Genomic DNA, 18,510 nt, shown 5'->3' with positions numbered 1-18,510 from the left:
TTCCCCAAGCTCAGTGTTTCAGCCAAAACAGTCATTGGCCTTCAAAATTCAAACTTGAATTTATGGGCAAAGGGGAAATTACAAAGTCAATACATACATATTCTGTCCAAGATTGTATCTCATTTACCGCATCGCGTAATTTTTATAATATTTCGACGAAAAACCTTATTTTGGTTGCGGGACGAGGTTAGCACGATTTTCTTTATCATTATGGAGTTTGCACCAAAAATTAGACAAAATACGGCAACCTCGATCCCAGGAGCTGTTTCCTCTTTTTTGCATATCGGACGACAATACATACAATAAGCGCAGCGCCGTTGTTCCTGATTCCTTGGAACAAGGTTAAAAATACAGGTATTACAGGTATTATTTCATACGTAACGTAAGTAATACGAAACTTTCACCCACGAAAATAACCGTGCCTCCTTTGACGTGATTATTAATACTATCTTTATAAAAACTGTCACTTGTCTGTTCCAAATGGTTTCGTCTCAGCTTTTTTAGAACCCCCGCAAGGTAACCTTAATACTACTCTAATAGGCCAACAATATTGTATGAAATATCGATGTGATTTGACAAGCGAGAAATTTTCAACGGGTCAACGACTATTCTGCTGTACTAATGTTCGTAATTTCTTTGTCTGTCTACCTGTTCATCGAAAATTGGCAGCACGAAACAGGAACAACACTGTGTGTTACCGACTCTGTTGCGACCTTCCTCGAATTAAATCAAGTAATTTATAATAACGCGAGATCATAGCCAATAATTACTCATAAATGTTTTTATAACAATTAATATAAGATAATCTGCACTAGATTAATACGGCTAACGATTTGACTTATATGACAATGTTGTAAACAAGCTGCATAAAGTAAGCATATCTCATATATTTGGCAGGAATTCGAATGATATACAAATTCATGGCTCTTCGGATGTGAATGCGTTAAGAAATATGTGAATTTTTTCAATATTTTATTGAAGCTTGTAATAAAAAAATGCAATTTCAGGAAAGAAATTTTATTTTGCGGGGAGGGGAAAAGTATGTTTTTTTTGAGATGGGATTAACGTTTTTGCATTTTAAAAATTTCTGACAGTTTTTTATAAATTTTGGTAAACATGTGATTATTTCAGTACTGTTGATAAGGAGGTATGTGTATTCAATACACGAGCTTTAAAGAAAATGTCGACACAAAAATTGACGTCCTTTTTGACACCGGTTTTGTCATTATATTGTTTTTCTAATCTTGATTATTATTAAATGCAAATCCTACTTATGGGAAAATCTAATGAAACAATCATCAATATTTCTTAAAAAATTTTTTTTTTTCTTCATCGCTAAAACATTCATGCACAAATGACGTCATTAAAATTGTTTTTTGTATGAAAACAGTTTTTCTAGATCTATCAAGATTTATGACTGTGGCGTTAGTAACACGTGATGTATTAAAATATATTGCAAAATATGGAAAATAGGCTAATTTTGGTATATGTGACGTCATTTTTTCCCTGATGACGTAATCGATCCATATTTTTTCCTGAATCGGGTTTGGATAGAACATTCTACAACTGCATCAAGTTTTATCATTTAAACGTGAGGGATATATGAATCAAAAAACGCCGATAAATAATAGGATTAACGGTGACTCAATAATTAATATTTTTCATACACCGTCGATTTATTCCGACTTTCTCCGATTTTTTTTTGCGTAAGAATTTTTGCCGGCTTTTACGTTTGCCTGTTTAGCGCATTAGATACAATACCTGAAATTGCAATTAGAATTTGTTAAATTTTCAAACTTAATGCTTAATCAGTAATTTTGTGCAAGTAACTATCATTTATTTACCAAATTGATCGGTGTTTTACTTGTTGTAGCGGCTGACTAGTGGGTGATTGTTTGCATCTGAATTATTTTTTTACAAAATTTCTTTACCCTCTATATAACCATGTTTTGGGACAGTTTAGAAAGTGAGTATAAATAATATTCAAAAAATAAGTGACCAAATTTTCTTTTGGAGTTGCCATGGCAACTCCAAAAATAGGATATTTTTCATAATAAGTTGCTAAAGAAAAAAATATTAAAGATAATTTATTCCTGTATATACGGAGGTGTGGCACCCGAGGGCCAAAATATGCTGATATCAGCAGCAAATATCTGAAAATCATAAGGGAGAACCATATTTTTTCAAAATTACCCAGGGCTCCTCGACGTTGTCCATCACATTGGCTAGCGCTGAAACTTGTGACTGAGACGCGGTTGGAAGCTCAGGGATCGTGGCTTGAAACTAAAGACATGCAAAGAAATGCCATGAGTAGTCCAAGGGAAAGAAGAGGAATTCTTAAGTAATTTTTTTTCATTGGATTTACAAGAATTTGAGGTACCCCACAATGAGAAGTAAAGAACAGAAACGCCTTTCCGATGTCTGATGATGAGGGATGGTCACATCTGGATAATATTTATTTTGTGATTTTAAGCTACCTAGCCAGTACCATGCCAGCACTCCAGGGCGCATTTGTTATTAAATAAATAAGTGATAAAGTACAAAAGCTAAATATATTACTTTAATGTAGCAAGCTGCACAAAAGATTTTTCAAGGCATTCTTTCATTTTAAATAAAAATAGCTAGGTAGTTATTTGGACCTCCCGTAACAGTGAACATTCAAGACTTGGGTATATAGCTAGTTAGGTATGCAAGACATTGCATGTTGGTAAATATGTTTACAAAACTGAAATTATTTTCTACTCAACGCCATAATCCGTGACGATCAGCGTCAAAATGCATGACGTGTTTGTATTGTACACATGCTGTGATCATCAGACATTCTAAAAGGCAAATAATGTTTGGCCAGTATTTTTTCCAACGTAACACAGTGGTGGCATCATTTGTTAAAAAATGTAGTGTTCCTTTTAATGATGGCTCTCTACTTTATTTTAAATTAAAATGTCTTTGTGTGGTATCAACAATTATCACGTGTCGTTTGATTCAAGTCGAGATGTTCAAAAATAAGAGAAAAAATTTAAAGCGGAATACCGCGTTTTGTTGCATGACGCAAAATATGTCAAAATCAAAGGTTGGTAAAGTCTTTAAACACATGTGTTCTGCGGATTGTTTCGACTGCTGATTCCACATGTAAAGGCCAAATGGCCATGTAAATATTTAGTCTTTATATTTGGTTCATAAAATACAGTCCACTTTTAAAACGTTGGTTATATTTAATCCCCACACTTACCACTATGTTTGAAAGAAAAGGATCTTTGTGATAGGATTGTTTTCAAAAAAATAAATATTATCTGGTCATCCTAAAAAGAAGTCATGACAAAACTTATCGATACATTTCGGTATGCTAATTGAGAAGGTTTAGGGAATTTGATAACAACTATAGAGCGCCAAGTTTTATTTGTTGATGTGTTTTTAGCTCTAAACATAAAGTCTATGTTTAGACATGTAGAAATAAAATTAATAACTCGGGTCCTGAGCCCAAGAAACCCTATCAAACGCTTATAATAAAATTTTGCGTTGCTTTTAGACCAATTACTAGTTTTAAATACACGAGATTTTCGCATTAGCAAATTCTACTTAGGCAAGTGCCGAAGTAGCCAAAGTCTAAATGCGTCCCTGAAAGATACTTTAATAATGTAGTTATTAGCTATGATCACAAGTTATAGCCAAGACTGTTTATCTATGACTAATTTATCGAATTTTCTTGTACGAGATTACCGCTGCATAAATTATAATCATAATGACGGCGCAAGCTAAGAAAACACCCAACTAGTTAGGTAGCTCTCTACTCAGTGAATCCGGGATTTTGAAATATTAAATGAATGTTATATTGTTCTTTTTAAATGAATATTTTCTAAAAAGACCATAAAATTTTTGTTGTCTAGAGTTTTAGTCAGCATCACTTTTTTTTTTACGAGAATGAAGCAAGAGGATGTGAATTTTCGTCGAACATGTGGATAGTTATTTGGTTTACTTTAACAGGGCGTGCGTTTTTTATGTAGTTCTTGTTATAAAAAACACAAACTAATTGTCACTATCTATTCCAGACAAATGTTATATTATATACATATCCTTTGAAATATCTGACGCAGTGAAAAAATATGTAAAAAACTGAAAAAAACTTACAGCAGGGTGAAAGCTTCAGGTGTGAGAAACTTAAAAAGCTCTGTGTTTGTTTTTAATATAAACAAGACGTATGATATACGCAAACAACCTCGCCAAAAAGTTTATAAAAAGCTGAAGTTAGACACGATGTATTTTGCTATTCGGATAGGCAATAATATTGATAGAAAATTTCTCGAAATTTCAATTTTCGTTAGGTCAGTCTGTAAACACGTCCTCGCGGGCGAGATAGTAAAAAGAAAAAAAAAGTAAAAATAGTTACCAAGATGAGATTCGAACACACGACTACTCCCGTGTCGGTGCTCAGAGAGGCAAAAATTTCCATTCTTGTAGGACACATTTGCGTTTTAATACAAGCTCACGAGCTTGTAAAAACACGTTTACAAGAAACAAAAGGGAGATATGTTAAAGAATATTAGCATTGACAAGAAATTCATAAATTCTCAGGGCTCTTTCTTGAAAGAATTTCAAAGTTATAGAACATGGGCCCGACTAAAAGTTTTTTAAAAAATCTTGAACTCAAACGTTTCCATAAGAAAGTGTATATGTTTGTCTTTTTGTCAGTATGGGGTTCAAATTTATGGAAAAAGAAAATATATACTAGGAAAACGTTTTCTTAAAATGTTAATGAAAATAAAAGAAATGGTTTTAACTTTATTAAATATGAAAATTTGTTACCAACAGTAACGCTGGAAACGTTCATCAAAATATAATAGCTACACTTTTTTTAACAAGAAAATATGGACTTTAAAAAGTAATTTTTGAATTTTTACTATAGCATATTTTTTCTCTCAACTGTGTACAATGTAAAAATCAAACAATCGCATATCGTTGTGTTGATGGCGTAAATGCATACAAAATTTACCCGTTATTGGCGTAATTGTTTAAAAGCGCAATTTGCAGGTTTGTTTTACGTTAATAATATACCCCCAATCCTATGCAAAACACCTGTCCTCTTTTGTCAAAGTAAATCAACTTGCCAATTAGCTTTCTACAAAGCCTTCGTTTACTCTTTCATTTCCACCATACGTATCATTCCTCTCTGTCAACTCATGCTGCTCTTTTGCGTGAATTTTTCTCCAGGGCCAGAATGAGCCTCCTCGTTTACTCTTTCTTATAAAGAGAGCAAACATCACAAAAGAGATTACTATGATCAGACACGATGCAGCTATCACAAATATCAACCATCCCTTCATCCCAGAGTCTTCATTTGTTAAAGCGTCTTGAATTACTGAACGTGAAGAAGAGAGCACTTCGACCGTACTTGGTGCAATAACTCTACTCATTGAATGACTTGCAACAGCCGTTGGGAGAAAAGAAGTTGAATCTGCATTATTCGTTGAGAGAAAAGAGAATGATATTAAACCTACATTATTCATTGAGAGAAAGGAGAATGGTGATGAACCTGCATTATTCGTTGAGAGAAAGGAATGTAATGTTGGTTCAACAACATATGAGAGTGTATGTTTGATACTACTTTCACTTTTAACCATAGTAGACCAAAACACGGATGAAGACTCTGTTGCAACTGTTATTAATGTTAAGTTTTGAAAGTTGTGTGTCGTTAAAACATAAGGGTTCACTTGCAACGATGTGTTTGTTTTCCACGTCGTGTGTAGTGAAGGTAATGTAGTCAAAACACGGAGGTTCTGTAGAGCAGAGTTATTGTTTCTTTCTGTGATGGTTATGTGTTGAGTGTCATATGAAGAGAAGCTTTTTGATGAGTATAATTGAAATAAGGTGGTAACCGTACTATGCCTTCCTTCTATCTCGCAAGTGGATAAAATAGTTTGGTAACAAACTGGTATTATATCGGTACCGCAATCTGTTGAGACAGTGTCCTTTAATGTACCATCCACCTGGCTGCTACATTTTACTGTTGGTGCTATTGTTGAGTTTTTATGTGCTTGTATTGTACTGCAACAACACGGTAAATTTATATTGTTTTTCAAACTTATTATTCCTGGTATATGGAGAAATACCTTTGATGATATGACCTGAATGGTATTTTCTGAGAGATCCAATGTTGTCAAAGAATGCAAGCCTTTAAAGGTTTCGTCGGAAATATACTTGATGTTGTTTCGATCAAGTTTAAGTTTCTGAAGTTTTCCAAGTCTTTGAAATGTATTATTCATGATACATAGTGGTGTTCCTGCAGGTGCAACACTAGACATTTCCAATGTTTTTAAATTTAAAAGTCCGTCGAATGTTTCATTGTTTATCATTGAGAGCTGATTGTCACTGAGAATCAGACTTTCTAACTTCTGTAACGGTAAAAATGATCTCCCTTGAATGTGTGTGATTTTATTTGCGGATAACCCTAACACTTCTAAGTTCATTGCGTTTGTAAAATCATCAGAATGTACAGTGGATATGAAGTTGCCATCAAGATAAAAATGTGTCGTCGAGTTTAATATATCTCTTGGTATTCGCGACAAGAATTGATTTACACAATGGATTGTTGTGTTTACACATGAACATTTCGAAGGACATGTTGACGACACGATTATATTATTCATACATGTGAAAGTTATGATAAGTATTAAGAGATCCATTTTGATTCATCCATTTTTCACCCTGCTTGCAATTTACTTGTTTTGTATATCTGAAACAAAATAAAAAGATTTCTTCAATGATGAGTGTCAATGATTGATACCAAGACAGCTAACACAACAAAAACAATAGCAACAAAAAACAAAAAAGAAACAAACAAAAAACAAAGAAACAAAAAACAAAAACAACAAAGACAACAAAAACAAAAAAACAACAAAAAAACACCAGAACAACAAATAAAACATCAACAACATCAACAACAAAAACAATGACAAAGACGGCAGAAATCTATATGCGGGTTTAAAAATGATACATACTTTTTGATATTCGCTTTTTTATATATTTTTCCTTCTACATCAAAATATGTTGTTTCTTTTACTTTTCTTCTTTACTGGAAAAAAATAAATCTTTTAGCGCTTCTTATAAAATTTTAATAGATTTTGTGCAGATGGCTATAAAAGGATAAAATAGGAAATATTCTTCTTTTGTTCGATATTTTTTCACTAATCACAATCTCTAGTCACACCTTCTCTTCAAGAGTTTTAATTCTCCTGAAGGCAAAGCTTGAACAAATTTGAACCCATTGATGCGCAATTGATTGATTTGTTATCCCTTCGAAATAATTCGTTTGAAGTAATTCCGTAAGATTTTTTATCGAGTTTTTTATAAAAAAAGAAGTTCGGCCTACCAAAACTGTTAAAACAGCTGTTGAGTTTACAGAATAAAAAATAGTTTAATAATTATTTTTCACTTTTTGAAACGGGTATTTTAGGAACAGATTATGGCAAAAAAAAGTTTTTAAAAATAATTTCTGGCGTTAGCACTTTTTTGTAAGGGTCACTACAACAAAATTTTCCAGGGAAAGGGACAGATTTGAAAATGAAACTTACTGTTGCTAATAGCTACTTTGTAGTATACACCTCTTTTGAAATAAAAATGCCTTCTGAAAAGTGTACTACAAAAAGTTACAGAAAAAGAAATTTAGAGTGAAACTTTAAATCAGCAAATTAAATGTTTGAAATGTCAACAAGAAGTATTCTAGTGGAGTTTCAGATCAGATCTTTAGATGATTTTAAACTTCATAGCACGAATATTAAGTATTTAGCTATTAAAATTAAATGCGCTATTTGATCCTTTGGTAGCATATTATGGAGCTAGCTAGCTAGCTAGCTATTAATTTATCTACTTGCTACATTTTAAGAAAATAAATTTTCGCGCCTAAAAATTTCCGACGAATATATTTGTCTGGCGAGTAAGATGTTTGTATGCTTTTCATCAAAAAAAGTTCAGGACAGTGAAAGTAGCGTCGACAGTGTGTATAATGTTCTAAATTTTGGAGATTTTTTCAGCCTGCTTCAGTTTCTAACAATTTTCAAAAATTTGGCCTTTCTAAGCCTAGCTAAGGTTTCTTAAGGACATGTATATGTTATTGTTATATACAAGAAATATGTATATATCATTTTTATCCGTTTATTGTTTATAAACAAACCCACTTTTGGTGTCTAGTTTGGGTTGCCTGAGATACAAAGAAAGATTTTTCTTCCTTTCTCAAATACAAACAAAAGCTTCACACGGTGAATGTTCCACAGCCAGCAGGCACAGTCGCTGCTTTTGCACACACTTGTGCCAAGCAGACAGCGCTTAAAAGTTGCTAGTCACATTCTCTAACGCGCTTGCACGCCGAAATAATCCACGTAAGGGGCACAAAATTCGTTTAAAATAGTCATGCTGACGTCAGGAATCATTAGCACGTCTTAAGAGTTTGAACTTAATCAATTAGCCTTAGATCCTAAGTCCGCTCTTACCATAAGTTCGCTTTGAACTCTAAAGCTAATAAAGAAATAACCTGACGCAATTACTTGTGGTGGAAAATTTCGAAATTAGCTGTCTCTTCTCCACATATATCACTGGAATTGTAATCTTTGTAGTTCTTTTCTTAAGTAAAAAGTTCGAGTTGCCCAAAGAAATTAGCCTCAGGTGGGACGAAAAATGAGTCGAGTTAAAGAATGTTCAAGTTATCCGAGGTTTGAGTTAACCGGAGCTTTTATAAGAAAGTATTAACGAAAGTTCAAAGGACACAATAAAATGGTTCTAGACGATGAAAGCTCAAGTTATCCAGTGTTCGAGTTACTGGGAGCTAACGGTAGTTGTATTGGCAAGCCAACCAAGCGCCATTACCAAATATCTCCAGTTTTCTTTAATCAATTTTACCAATTTCCAATTTTACCTAATTGTTAGATAAAGTAAAATGAACAGGCAGATTCAAACAGTGAGTTGGAAAGAAGTGATAAAGATGGATATAAGGCTTAAAGGTGCCAAACAACAAGTTAACACATATTTGGCCCAATTGAACCTTAAAAATATATGATATGACAAAGTCGATTTTTATTACAGTTTTGACTTCAGGTAATTTTATCAAAAATATGCATTAGTCCTATTTCCATGCGTACAGTTTGCACCAATTCTCTGTTTCAAGCACCATGCCAGTTTCAAGCACCATGCTCTCTTCAGCTTTTTTAACAAGCCCCTGGGTATCAAAATGAATTATTTTCAACAACTGACAAAACAAAGAATGAAACAAAAATCATCAAGTCATCAAATAATCAAGCAAAAATCAAACTCTATAAAATTTTAAATTATTTAAAATTGACAAGCGATCACTGTATTTGATATTGGCAAAATCAAATAAACCAAAATGCTAATACAAAATGATTGTGTAAAGATAATACTTTTTGCACATCTAGAATGGTACCGTCCCGTAGTTAACTAGTCTCTGATGTAAATGCAGGAACAAAAATGGAGCCCATTTTAAAGTTCTACCGCCTTAAAAGCTTTCCTAAAAGCATGTCCTCCCCTCCTAAATGACTTACCCCAGTGATTAAGAACATTTTTATCCATATAATACATCATAAAAGTTAGTGAAAGTCATGAAGGGGTAACAGAGATAAAACAATAAAAGAAAAGAAACAGCACTTTAAATAAGACGGGGGGCTAATCCGATGTGTTTTAGGGATGTAATCCGTCATCACCTTTCTCTAACTTGTTTTTATATTTATCGTGGTAGCCAGTACGTATCTCGATTAGGTCAAATTTGTTGTACAAAGTAGTCTAAAAAAATCTGGCTTTTTGAACGTGACAACTACACCTTTTAACTTTAGAAAAAAATTTAGAAGTAATTTCTCAAATTAAAGAAGGAAGGAGTTGTAATTAAGTAATTACTCTCAATATATGACGAAAATTTCTTGAATATTTTATTATTGCTTAGAATTACATTGAATATACTTGATCCAGAAGGGAGAGAGAGAAACAAATAGATTTTTTTTCTCACTTATTACAACGAAAAATCTTGGAATGAAATTTTGTGTTCTTGCGTAACTAGTTGTCGCTTAAAAAAATATATTTTTGGCAACGTACGCAGGTAAGGACAGGTTGTATTAAAGTATTAAAGTTAACCAAACTCGTGCCCAGGATCTTTCCTGACATCGGCGCAGTCCCGGTTTTAGAAAAGAGACAACAGGCTCTGGGAACGAGGTTGAAAGTCAACTATATGAACCAATTGTGGTGAATTTTAATGACGACGTGAGTAGAAAATCGTGTTTTGTAACTATAGCTACACGTGCTACGTGAGGTGTCAAGCGGTTACGACCTTTGAAATCGCCTCCAATATTGTCACATTATTCCTTGAGGAATATTTACCTACATTTCGTGAATAATTTAACAAATTGGTCGATACTTTCTGACTAAAACGTCGCGTAGCCAAAAGCAACACTAGACTCTTTGTGTTTTGGAGTTTTTTACGGCTAGTTGTTTTATTATTAAGTGTAAAGAAATTAAAAATGTATTGTTTCTTCTTGCAACCAATAAAATAGCTCACCTAAACCACAAAGCTTATATGAAAATTGTCAATCAATCATCCTTTCATTAAATAATCTAATTTACGTTATCATTTACAAAGTTTTTCTTTTTGTGTTAAAGCATTTGACAAAAAACAGATAGGTGAATCAGCCATTATTTAAAGAAAAAAAATTGATATAATTACGATACAGCTTACGAAATAAATAATACATTTTTTCGAAATAAATGATATTAAATTTTGTCATAAGAATAGAACTTGTCTGAAAGAAAAGTTACAATTCTTGGCAGATTGTATGACAGATTGTATGAGTGCAACAGTAGTTTATCTTTCTTTCCCTTTAAGTGTGGTTAGAAAAATGTGGATCCTTAAGACATTATTTTGTAGCACAGCCATATATATGAGGACGTAATCCTTTAAAAAAGTAGTTAAAATTTGCATCGAATGATTTTATTTCCACTTCTGAAAAGCCAGCTCTCTTGATGAATGTACCTGTATCACGGTCGAGATTACAACTGTCAAAACAAAAACTCCAAAACTTACTAAAACGTTTTTGAAAATGATAAATCGATGTTTCTTTCTCCGCAACAACATGCTCCATAAAAAAATACTTTCCACCAGGCTTCAAAACACGCTTTATTTCTTCTAATACTTTTATTTGGTTTTCGACAGAGCACAGGACAATTGTTATAACAATACACATAATAGAGTTGCTGGGTATATCTTTTAAATCTTCACCGACATTTTCAATGTAATCTTTTAGTTGAATATTATCGTATTTTTTTAAATTTTTCTCCAAGTATTGTCGACAATGTTGATTTGGCTCCACAGCTGTTAGTTTAATATCTATATCTTTAGAATAATAAGACAAACTACCACCACTTCCAGCTCCAATCTCCATAACTTCACCATTGTTAGTTTCAAGGTGCTTGTTTATTTCTGTAAAGATTTTTACCTTGTATTCATGCACTGTTTGATTATAAACAGCGCCTAGAAAGTAACTAAAAAATGCATGGTTGCGTTTTGAAAGAGCTGCACCAAGTTTCTTGAGCAAACCTCGTGAAACGTAAACAAAAGCCAATACAAAGGCTAATATAGATGTAATACTGAAATATAATGTAATCTCCATATTCACAAAGTGTGTTTAGTACTTCTTCACAATTTTAAAAATCAATTTAAATTTAATCCAGTGCTCTTTTTTCTTTTTGAGTTCTGAACAACAATGTGATGTGAACTTCCTATAACAACTGTGTTCAGTCACGTAGCTACTTAAGTGGTTAAAAGAGAATTTTTATTGTCACGTGGCAAACAACTAAATGCCAAGAGCTATAACGAAAGACGATGCGACTTTCTATAAATAATAAGTACGAATCGGAAACAATGCATGTTTTGATTTCCTTTTTATCGCCACAAGGTTTTGTTTGCAAAAGTAATACGATAGAGATAAAACAATTTCAAAAAGCTCATAGAATATGGTTATCTCCATTTTAGTGTCCATGTTGTTTTTATATCTTTTTCTGTTTGCTTTTAATTCAAACTTATTTATAAACGGTGCTATTATCATGTCCAAAATATAATGAATATCAGGGGCGTAGGCAGCGTCAGTCAGGCTCTGCGATCGACTGACATACTTTTTTCATTTCAACACGTCGTTTTTTCCACCGCCACCGCCAACCCATGGATGGGCGCACCAATTGTGCATCCGGCACAAATCTTTTCCCGAGCGGTGCACACAAGCTTTGCGCTTTGCACTTCGTTTTCGCAGGATTTAACAGTATCCTCTTTGTTTTGCAGGCTGAGGTGTTGAATCTCTACTTTGTTTCGCAGATAGTCTTTTTCGCAGGAATACCTGCGAAAGTTATGCCTATGTACGGTCTTGTGTCTTCCATTTATGGTCATTTTGGTCGCATCCTATTGGCTAGTAAATTTCGCAGAGAGGTTAAAAATTCGCTCCATATATGGCTATAGAACATACGCAAGAAAGTAAAAAAAACAAAAAAAAATCAAGGCTAGCGAAGTTGTGAAGGTGAAGAAAGCATGATGTTGCTGTCAAATGTGGAGCTGTATTTAGCTTTATAACTTGTATAGAGCTTCATGAAAATTCTCTATACTCGAACCATCCAATTTTTGTATCTGTATGTAAATCTTCAGATTTGTTTCCCTGTGTAGAAAGCACTTTCAAGTTTTCAGTTAGCTAGCTATTCATCCTTTTCTGTAACTCTGTGTAGACAGCAGATCTTGTAGCTATACAGAATAAAGCTATTCTTATAAGCCTTTATAACAGTTTAAGAGAAATATTTTAACTTTTTATCCTGATTGTGGTCAGCTATTATTAAGACGGTTTTAAATCAGAAGATTTTTCCTCATCTGCCTTCAAATAAATTTACAACCAGTATCTATTTTATTTTGTGATAATGACAAACATTCTGGGCAATTTAAACCTAATCCCTTCAGTTTCTTTAAGTTTGCGCAAAGCTACGTTAAAGCGTTCTGCTCAATACTTTAAGCTATTTTAAACATGATGAATCGAATTAAACGTCACATATTTTTACAAATTTTCCAAAAGTAGGTTAAAATTTTTACGCAAAAAATGTTCCTTACTTAACTAATAATTCCAACTATGCCAATAATTTTAATGTTTGTAACACGATGTGTGGAACGTATTATTAACACGACGGTTTTCAATGGTTTGTATGAAGGCATTTTGTCCATGGTTCCATTTCATTATATTTTTGAATTTTTTATTATATTTACGAAGAAAGAAGATTTTGATTTGGTTATTTCTTAATGACCTCCAATCTGCAAAAAAACTTATTTTGGTGCTAATTATGAAGAAAGAAGAATGAACATTTTAATTATTGCTTTAATAACTTTCAATCTATAAAAAACATTATGATTGTGTTGTGTTGTCTTATTGCTGGTTTGATTATACTCTTGATGATAAAGATTTTAATGTATTTTATGTTGTCATTTATTCCCCTTTTTCGATCAATTCGATCAATACTTAACGTCTATTGCGTATGTCAGAGATTGGGTTTTATGGCGCTTCAGTGCTTAAAGGGCGTAAAAAGGCGTTGGCTTCCAGGGCTTCGGCCTGCACCCGGGGGGAGGGGATATTATCGCACCTGCGGTGCGATGTTAATCTTGCGGGTCAATGTTTCCACTAAGGTTAATTTTTTTCTGGCTACGCCCCTGAATATGACAACAAATTACGAATGTACTCGCAAGAAGTGACTATATTCTTTGTTTCTATTGTAGTGTCGCTATTTTGAACTTAGATTATTAACTTAAATCCACACTATAAAAATTTGCTAATTGTTGCTGACGTCAACACAGCCTTTTCTCCCGAATTTCTACGTCGATTATTAGTTACGCAGTCGCGCTAGAGAATGCAAATAGCAAATTTTAAAAGCTCTTAAGTGGCCATTATACCCGTGTTTGAAAAATAATAAAAAACTGCTTTGTTTTCACCATTCCATCTAGCGGTTTCTTTTTTAAGAAGGAATGTGAGATATCTGTCAACAATGTTTTGGATTTTTAATTAACATTGAAAAAGAAATTCGAATAATGATATATACAGATATTGGTTAGTAGAAATAATACTTTGCATCACACTACTTTTTTGTAGATCCAAGCAGTTTTTTTTCAAGAGGAAGACACTGCAGTTATTGATGCTGGACTGTTTCATATGTTTTTGAAACTACGATAACAAATAAATATGAAACAGTGGCTTATATAAAAAGTGATACAATGGAAAACCTGTAGAGTCAGAGTGCTACATCATCATAATGTAGCACTCTGATTTGGTACACGAGTACACTTTTTCAGAAAAAAAAGTTAAAATGAACAGGTAAAGTCACGGATAAGGTATTATTGTTGTCAGGTTGTTTCGTAGAAATATCAGAAGAATTCCACATCACAGGGAAGAATAAAAACATTTGAACAAAAAAGGGAACTATTAAAAAATGCTTTCGCGCTTCATAGATAGCGCGCTGTTGGTTGTTAATAAACAAATTAAAATGGTAGAATATGTGTGTTCAAACAAACTGAAAACAACCGCACTACTACACCAAACCAAGTCGGCAACCACCGTAGTCAGCTAGACAAAAAAGAAAAATAATGCTGTAGCAGATGAACTATTGTCATCAGAGGTGATGGACTTTCCAGAGTTAATGTCAAAAACCAGGAATCTGGTTTTAGATGTAAAAAAAGGTGAATATTTCTTTAGCTTAGCCCTCAGAAGGAAAATCCTCTTAATTAAGCTGTACAGCTTAACTTGGATGTCAGCTTAATTAGGATGTATGATACAGTCTAATTAGGCCTTTTACAGCTTAGTTAAGATGTACAAAACTTAGATTGTCATAAACACACATTTAATTAAATTTTAACATCTATATATGTAGCTAACTGAATAAATCCAATATTTACGTACATATAACCTTGGAGTAGCGAATAAGGGAAAATTAATGAACAGAGTGGCATGCTTAATTTTTGTAGTTGGTGAAATAGCACAAAATATGAGCATCTTTGTGTAAACAATATTTTTGTCTGGCCTTTTTTTAAAACAATTTTTCCCCAGTCTGTATATACTGTCAATCTGTTAGATTTTCCCCCAGGTATTTCCTGATCTGCAAAAGTAAATTGGTTATCTGGACATAAAACAACTTAGTGACAATAACTCTGTTGCTGCGTTATCTGTGGTTATGATTTATTTTGATGGTCATCCCTTGGCAGGGGACAATCTCCTAAGGACAAGTTTATGAGCCACTTAAGACGGATGTGTAAAAACTAAAGAAGTCTGATTTAAGTCATGAATTTTGCGGATTTTATGACATTTTGCTTCTCGAATTATAAATACTTTTTTTTAATGCCAATTATGTATATATATGGGTATTTATGTAAAGCCTGCTGAAGTTGAAATTCCCATTATGTAAAGCAGAATAAAAAAGTCCTGTTATAAAGTGTACTTCAATAAAAATCTAAATTTTACAGGAATATATGCAAATTTCCCAAATAGCTATTTTTTAAACAATTTTTACAAAAACTAATTTTCACCAAATTCACAAAAACCAACTGAAGGGATTAGACAGATAAAAACATTTCTATTGCCTTTTAAGCTTAGGAGCAGCATCTCATATCTAAAGCTCATTTACCCTCATCGGAGATGTCAATGTATCATAACTTCAAAAAACATATAGTTCTAACGTTTTGAAACTACAGGCATAACAACATGATAGCTATTATTGCTACCTCATTGCTGATTGATTGTTTACACTTTACTAATCAGGTTTATACTTATTAAGTAGGTTTTACAGCCGCTAACTCTAAAATTCTACTTAGGTTGTTGAAATATACAAAAACCTTCACTATGACTCCTCTATTAAAGTTTTGATTGTTTTGCCTATGAACAACATATTGGCAACAATATTATTTTTATGTTTTTTTGACTTACATAGGACATGTTATTTTAGATGCTGGTTTTAGATGCATATACTTCATGCATTATTTAATCTTAGCAGTCTCTTATAATTTTTATCCAGGCAAAATATATCTTGAGTGTAAATATTTTCAGATTAAAGTTGTTTTAGAGTGTGAATTAAGCTTTAAAACAAAGAAAGAATTATGAGCAAAAGTTGTGCTAAGGATGTAGATAGAAAGAAAGATGTGCATATTTTACATGGCTAGCCTCGCAAATATCGAGGGATATGTCCTGTCTATTATTCCGAAGAGGGCTTAAAAGGAGAGTCCTAGAGTATTTAATGCTCATTTTGAGGTATGCAGACCCAATTGGGGCCCGCACTCTACTAGACAACTCCCGGCAACATCCAACGGCCCACACAGTGTGCCATCTCCCCAATTTCCCTCACATGGCTTGGGTTAACCCGGAGCTGTGGTAACATTCACTTGCCCATATTGAATCGCTGTCAAGAGGAATCGAACCCTGGTCTCCCACACAGAGTACGAGAGCTATAACCACTTATCTACGGCACCATGTTTTGTTGAAAAACAGGAAAATGTATGGGCTTTCTAACAATTTAATATTTTATAATAGTTTAAAGGTTTGAGTAGAAATAGTAGAAAAATTATTTCTAGCATTAGGAAAATGGAGCCTGTACAAAAACTGTTTTTTTAAAAAAAAGATATATAAGCATTTTTTGTATTGTTTTTGCGTGTTGGGTTGTTCCAACAAATTACACTTTAAATAAATTTACATTATCTGAGCAGAAAACATAATCTCAGCAGTAAACAGACATAATATAGAGCTTTTTTCTGTTATTTCAGGACACGTTGCAGACACCATCTTTGTAGAGGAAAACAGTAGAAAGCAAAAATCAAAAAAGAACTGCTGTAGAAGGGTTAACAAAACAAAGAAGAAAAAAGTTTCACTTAAAAGATCTAAAAGTACGCAAGACTCTTCCAGCGAATCAATTTACATTGAAACTAGTGACAATTTAAACAAGTACCTTCCACGCAATAAAACGCCTTCGCTAGACGAAATTAAACCAGATACAATGCGTAGCATAACTTTAGATGCAGATGTTCTTCGTTGGGAAAATAAATGCGACAATGATGTGGACGAAATGCGCAGGATAGAAGTGTATAAAGTTAACAGAAGATTAAGATATGCCAATGCAAATAACACAAGAGTTGCGTTATTGGCTATCAAAGACAGGAAGTGAACGATGTCTCACACTTGATAGAATATATATCATGCTTCTTTAGATTTTATCTTTTTGTATATATATGTACATTGAATCCAAAAGTATTTTTTTAAGAACCGTGTACTCTTGGTAACCTAACTGTAGGAATTCTCTTTCCTACAAAAATTAAAGTGGGTGGTAAAGTTTTTCAAAATTTGGTGGTGTCCCGCATATACTTGGTGGTGTCCCCCTATATATTTAGTGCCCCCCCCCTATATATTTAGGTAACCAAGGGTACTAAAAAACAAGCCAGCTTTCTGGAAGAGGACAAATACTCGTCAGAATATCGAAGCCACAGTTTTGACAACTTGCCAATAGAATTGTTTGTCTAGAGGAATTTTCATGGGCCAGGGACAATATAATTTAAAACAAACTATAGTTTTTCTAGTTTTGCTTGCCTTTTAATTAGCAGTATAGTAAGCGTAGTGCGTACCAGTGGCGAAGGTAAGAATTTGATTTGCATATCTAAGAACGAGTTTTTTCACATGTGGGTATAAAGGGACATTTTGCAAGATAGATAGATGAACTCACGAAAAACCTTATATGCTTACGTTTTTCGTGAGTTCATCCTGTGGCTTTGAATCATCTGACTAAATATCATTTTGTATTTGTTGAAAAAAAACACAGGGAAGGGAAAATTTTTAATTTTAATGAGCTCATGTTTGAGTTGTCGTCCACACATCAACAGCAAAATATTTTGTTAATTGCGTGAGAAGGTTGAGCAAATTATGCAAAAGCGAGGCCGATCCGTTTTTAAACGAGTCGTATTCAAAATATTCTTCCGCACCGCTAACAATCGCGTAATTTTCTTTTACATTTTCTTCTTCTTCTTTTTTATTTTTTTATTATTATTTATTATTATTATTATTTGATTATCGCAAGATTTTTTGATCATTTTACCAATTTATCATGAGAAAGCTTGTAAAACAATATATCAAAGAAAAACTTGGTTTAAAACCAAATGAATAGGAGGATTTTAAGAATTCCAAACAAATTGTTTTGTACGACCCTCCCACTTTTCTGGTTCACGCTTCAAAATTTTAAGATGAGCAAAGAAGTAATTGTGCTACATTTTTAGTTTCATCCTTATAAATTGCAGAGCGTCGCGACAGAAAGGACAAAAGAAGACTTACAATTTTAAAAGGTTAGGAAATCTTGTAAACAAAGGGAAAATCTTGATAGTCTTTTTTGATTTAGTTATCAAGAAACATGTCTATCTTGATTTGAATTTTGCAATACCTTATGAGTTTTATATCAATAAGGACGTGCGCTAACACGCCA

The 18,510-nt window shown here is 33.2% G+C and overlaps 3 protein-coding genes across 3 annotated transcripts; 1 reads left to right on the top strand and 2 right to left on the bottom strand.

The window, feature by feature from the left end:
• Positions 1-4,031: 4,031 nt before the first annotated feature.
• On the bottom strand, positions 4,032-7,124 carry LOC130624028 (leucine-rich repeat-containing G-protein coupled receptor 6-like). Its single transcript, XM_057439593.1, has 2 exons — positions 6,993-7,124; positions 4,032-6,727 (listed from the first exon to the last, which is right to left on the bottom strand). The coding sequence occupies exon 2, from the start codon at positions 6,675-6,677 to the stop codon at positions 5,106-5,108; it is 1,572 nt and encodes a 523-aa protein (XP_057295576.1). The 5' UTR covers positions 6,678-6,727; positions 6,993-7,124; the 3' UTR covers positions 4,032-5,105.
• A 3,716-nt stretch (positions 7,125-10,840) lies between these two features.
• LOC130623775 (N6-adenosine-methyltransferase TMT1A-like) lies at positions 10,841-12,812 on the bottom strand. The gene has a single exon (XM_057439297.1). It carries the CDS (start codon positions 11,655-11,657, stop codon positions 10,905-10,907), a length of 753 nt encoding a protein of 250 aa, XP_057295280.1. The 5' UTR covers positions 11,658-12,812; the 3' UTR covers positions 10,841-10,904.
• Positions 12,813-14,474: 1,662 nt separating this feature from the next.
• On the top strand, positions 14,475-17,306 carry LOC130624074 (uncharacterized). Its single transcript, XM_057439643.1, has 2 exons — positions 14,475-14,740; positions 16,811-17,306. The coding sequence occupies exons 1-2, from the start codon at positions 14,683-14,685 to the stop codon at positions 17,206-17,208; spliced, it is 456 nt and encodes a 151-aa protein (XP_057295626.1). The 5' UTR covers positions 14,475-14,682; the 3' UTR covers positions 17,209-17,306.
• Positions 17,307-18,510: the final 1,204 nt, after the last annotated feature.

The sequence above is a fragment of the Hydractinia symbiolongicarpus genome, chromosome 13 (assembly GCF_029227915.1).
Source record: "Hydractinia symbiolongicarpus strain clone_291-10 chromosome 13, HSymV2.1, whole genome shotgun sequence".
NCBI lineage: Eukaryota > Metazoa > Cnidaria > Hydrozoa > Anthoathecata > Hydractiniidae > Hydractinia > Hydractinia symbiolongicarpus.
The sequence above is the reverse complement of the archived record's forward strand: the minus strand, read 5'-3'. Positions and strand labels throughout refer to the sequence as shown.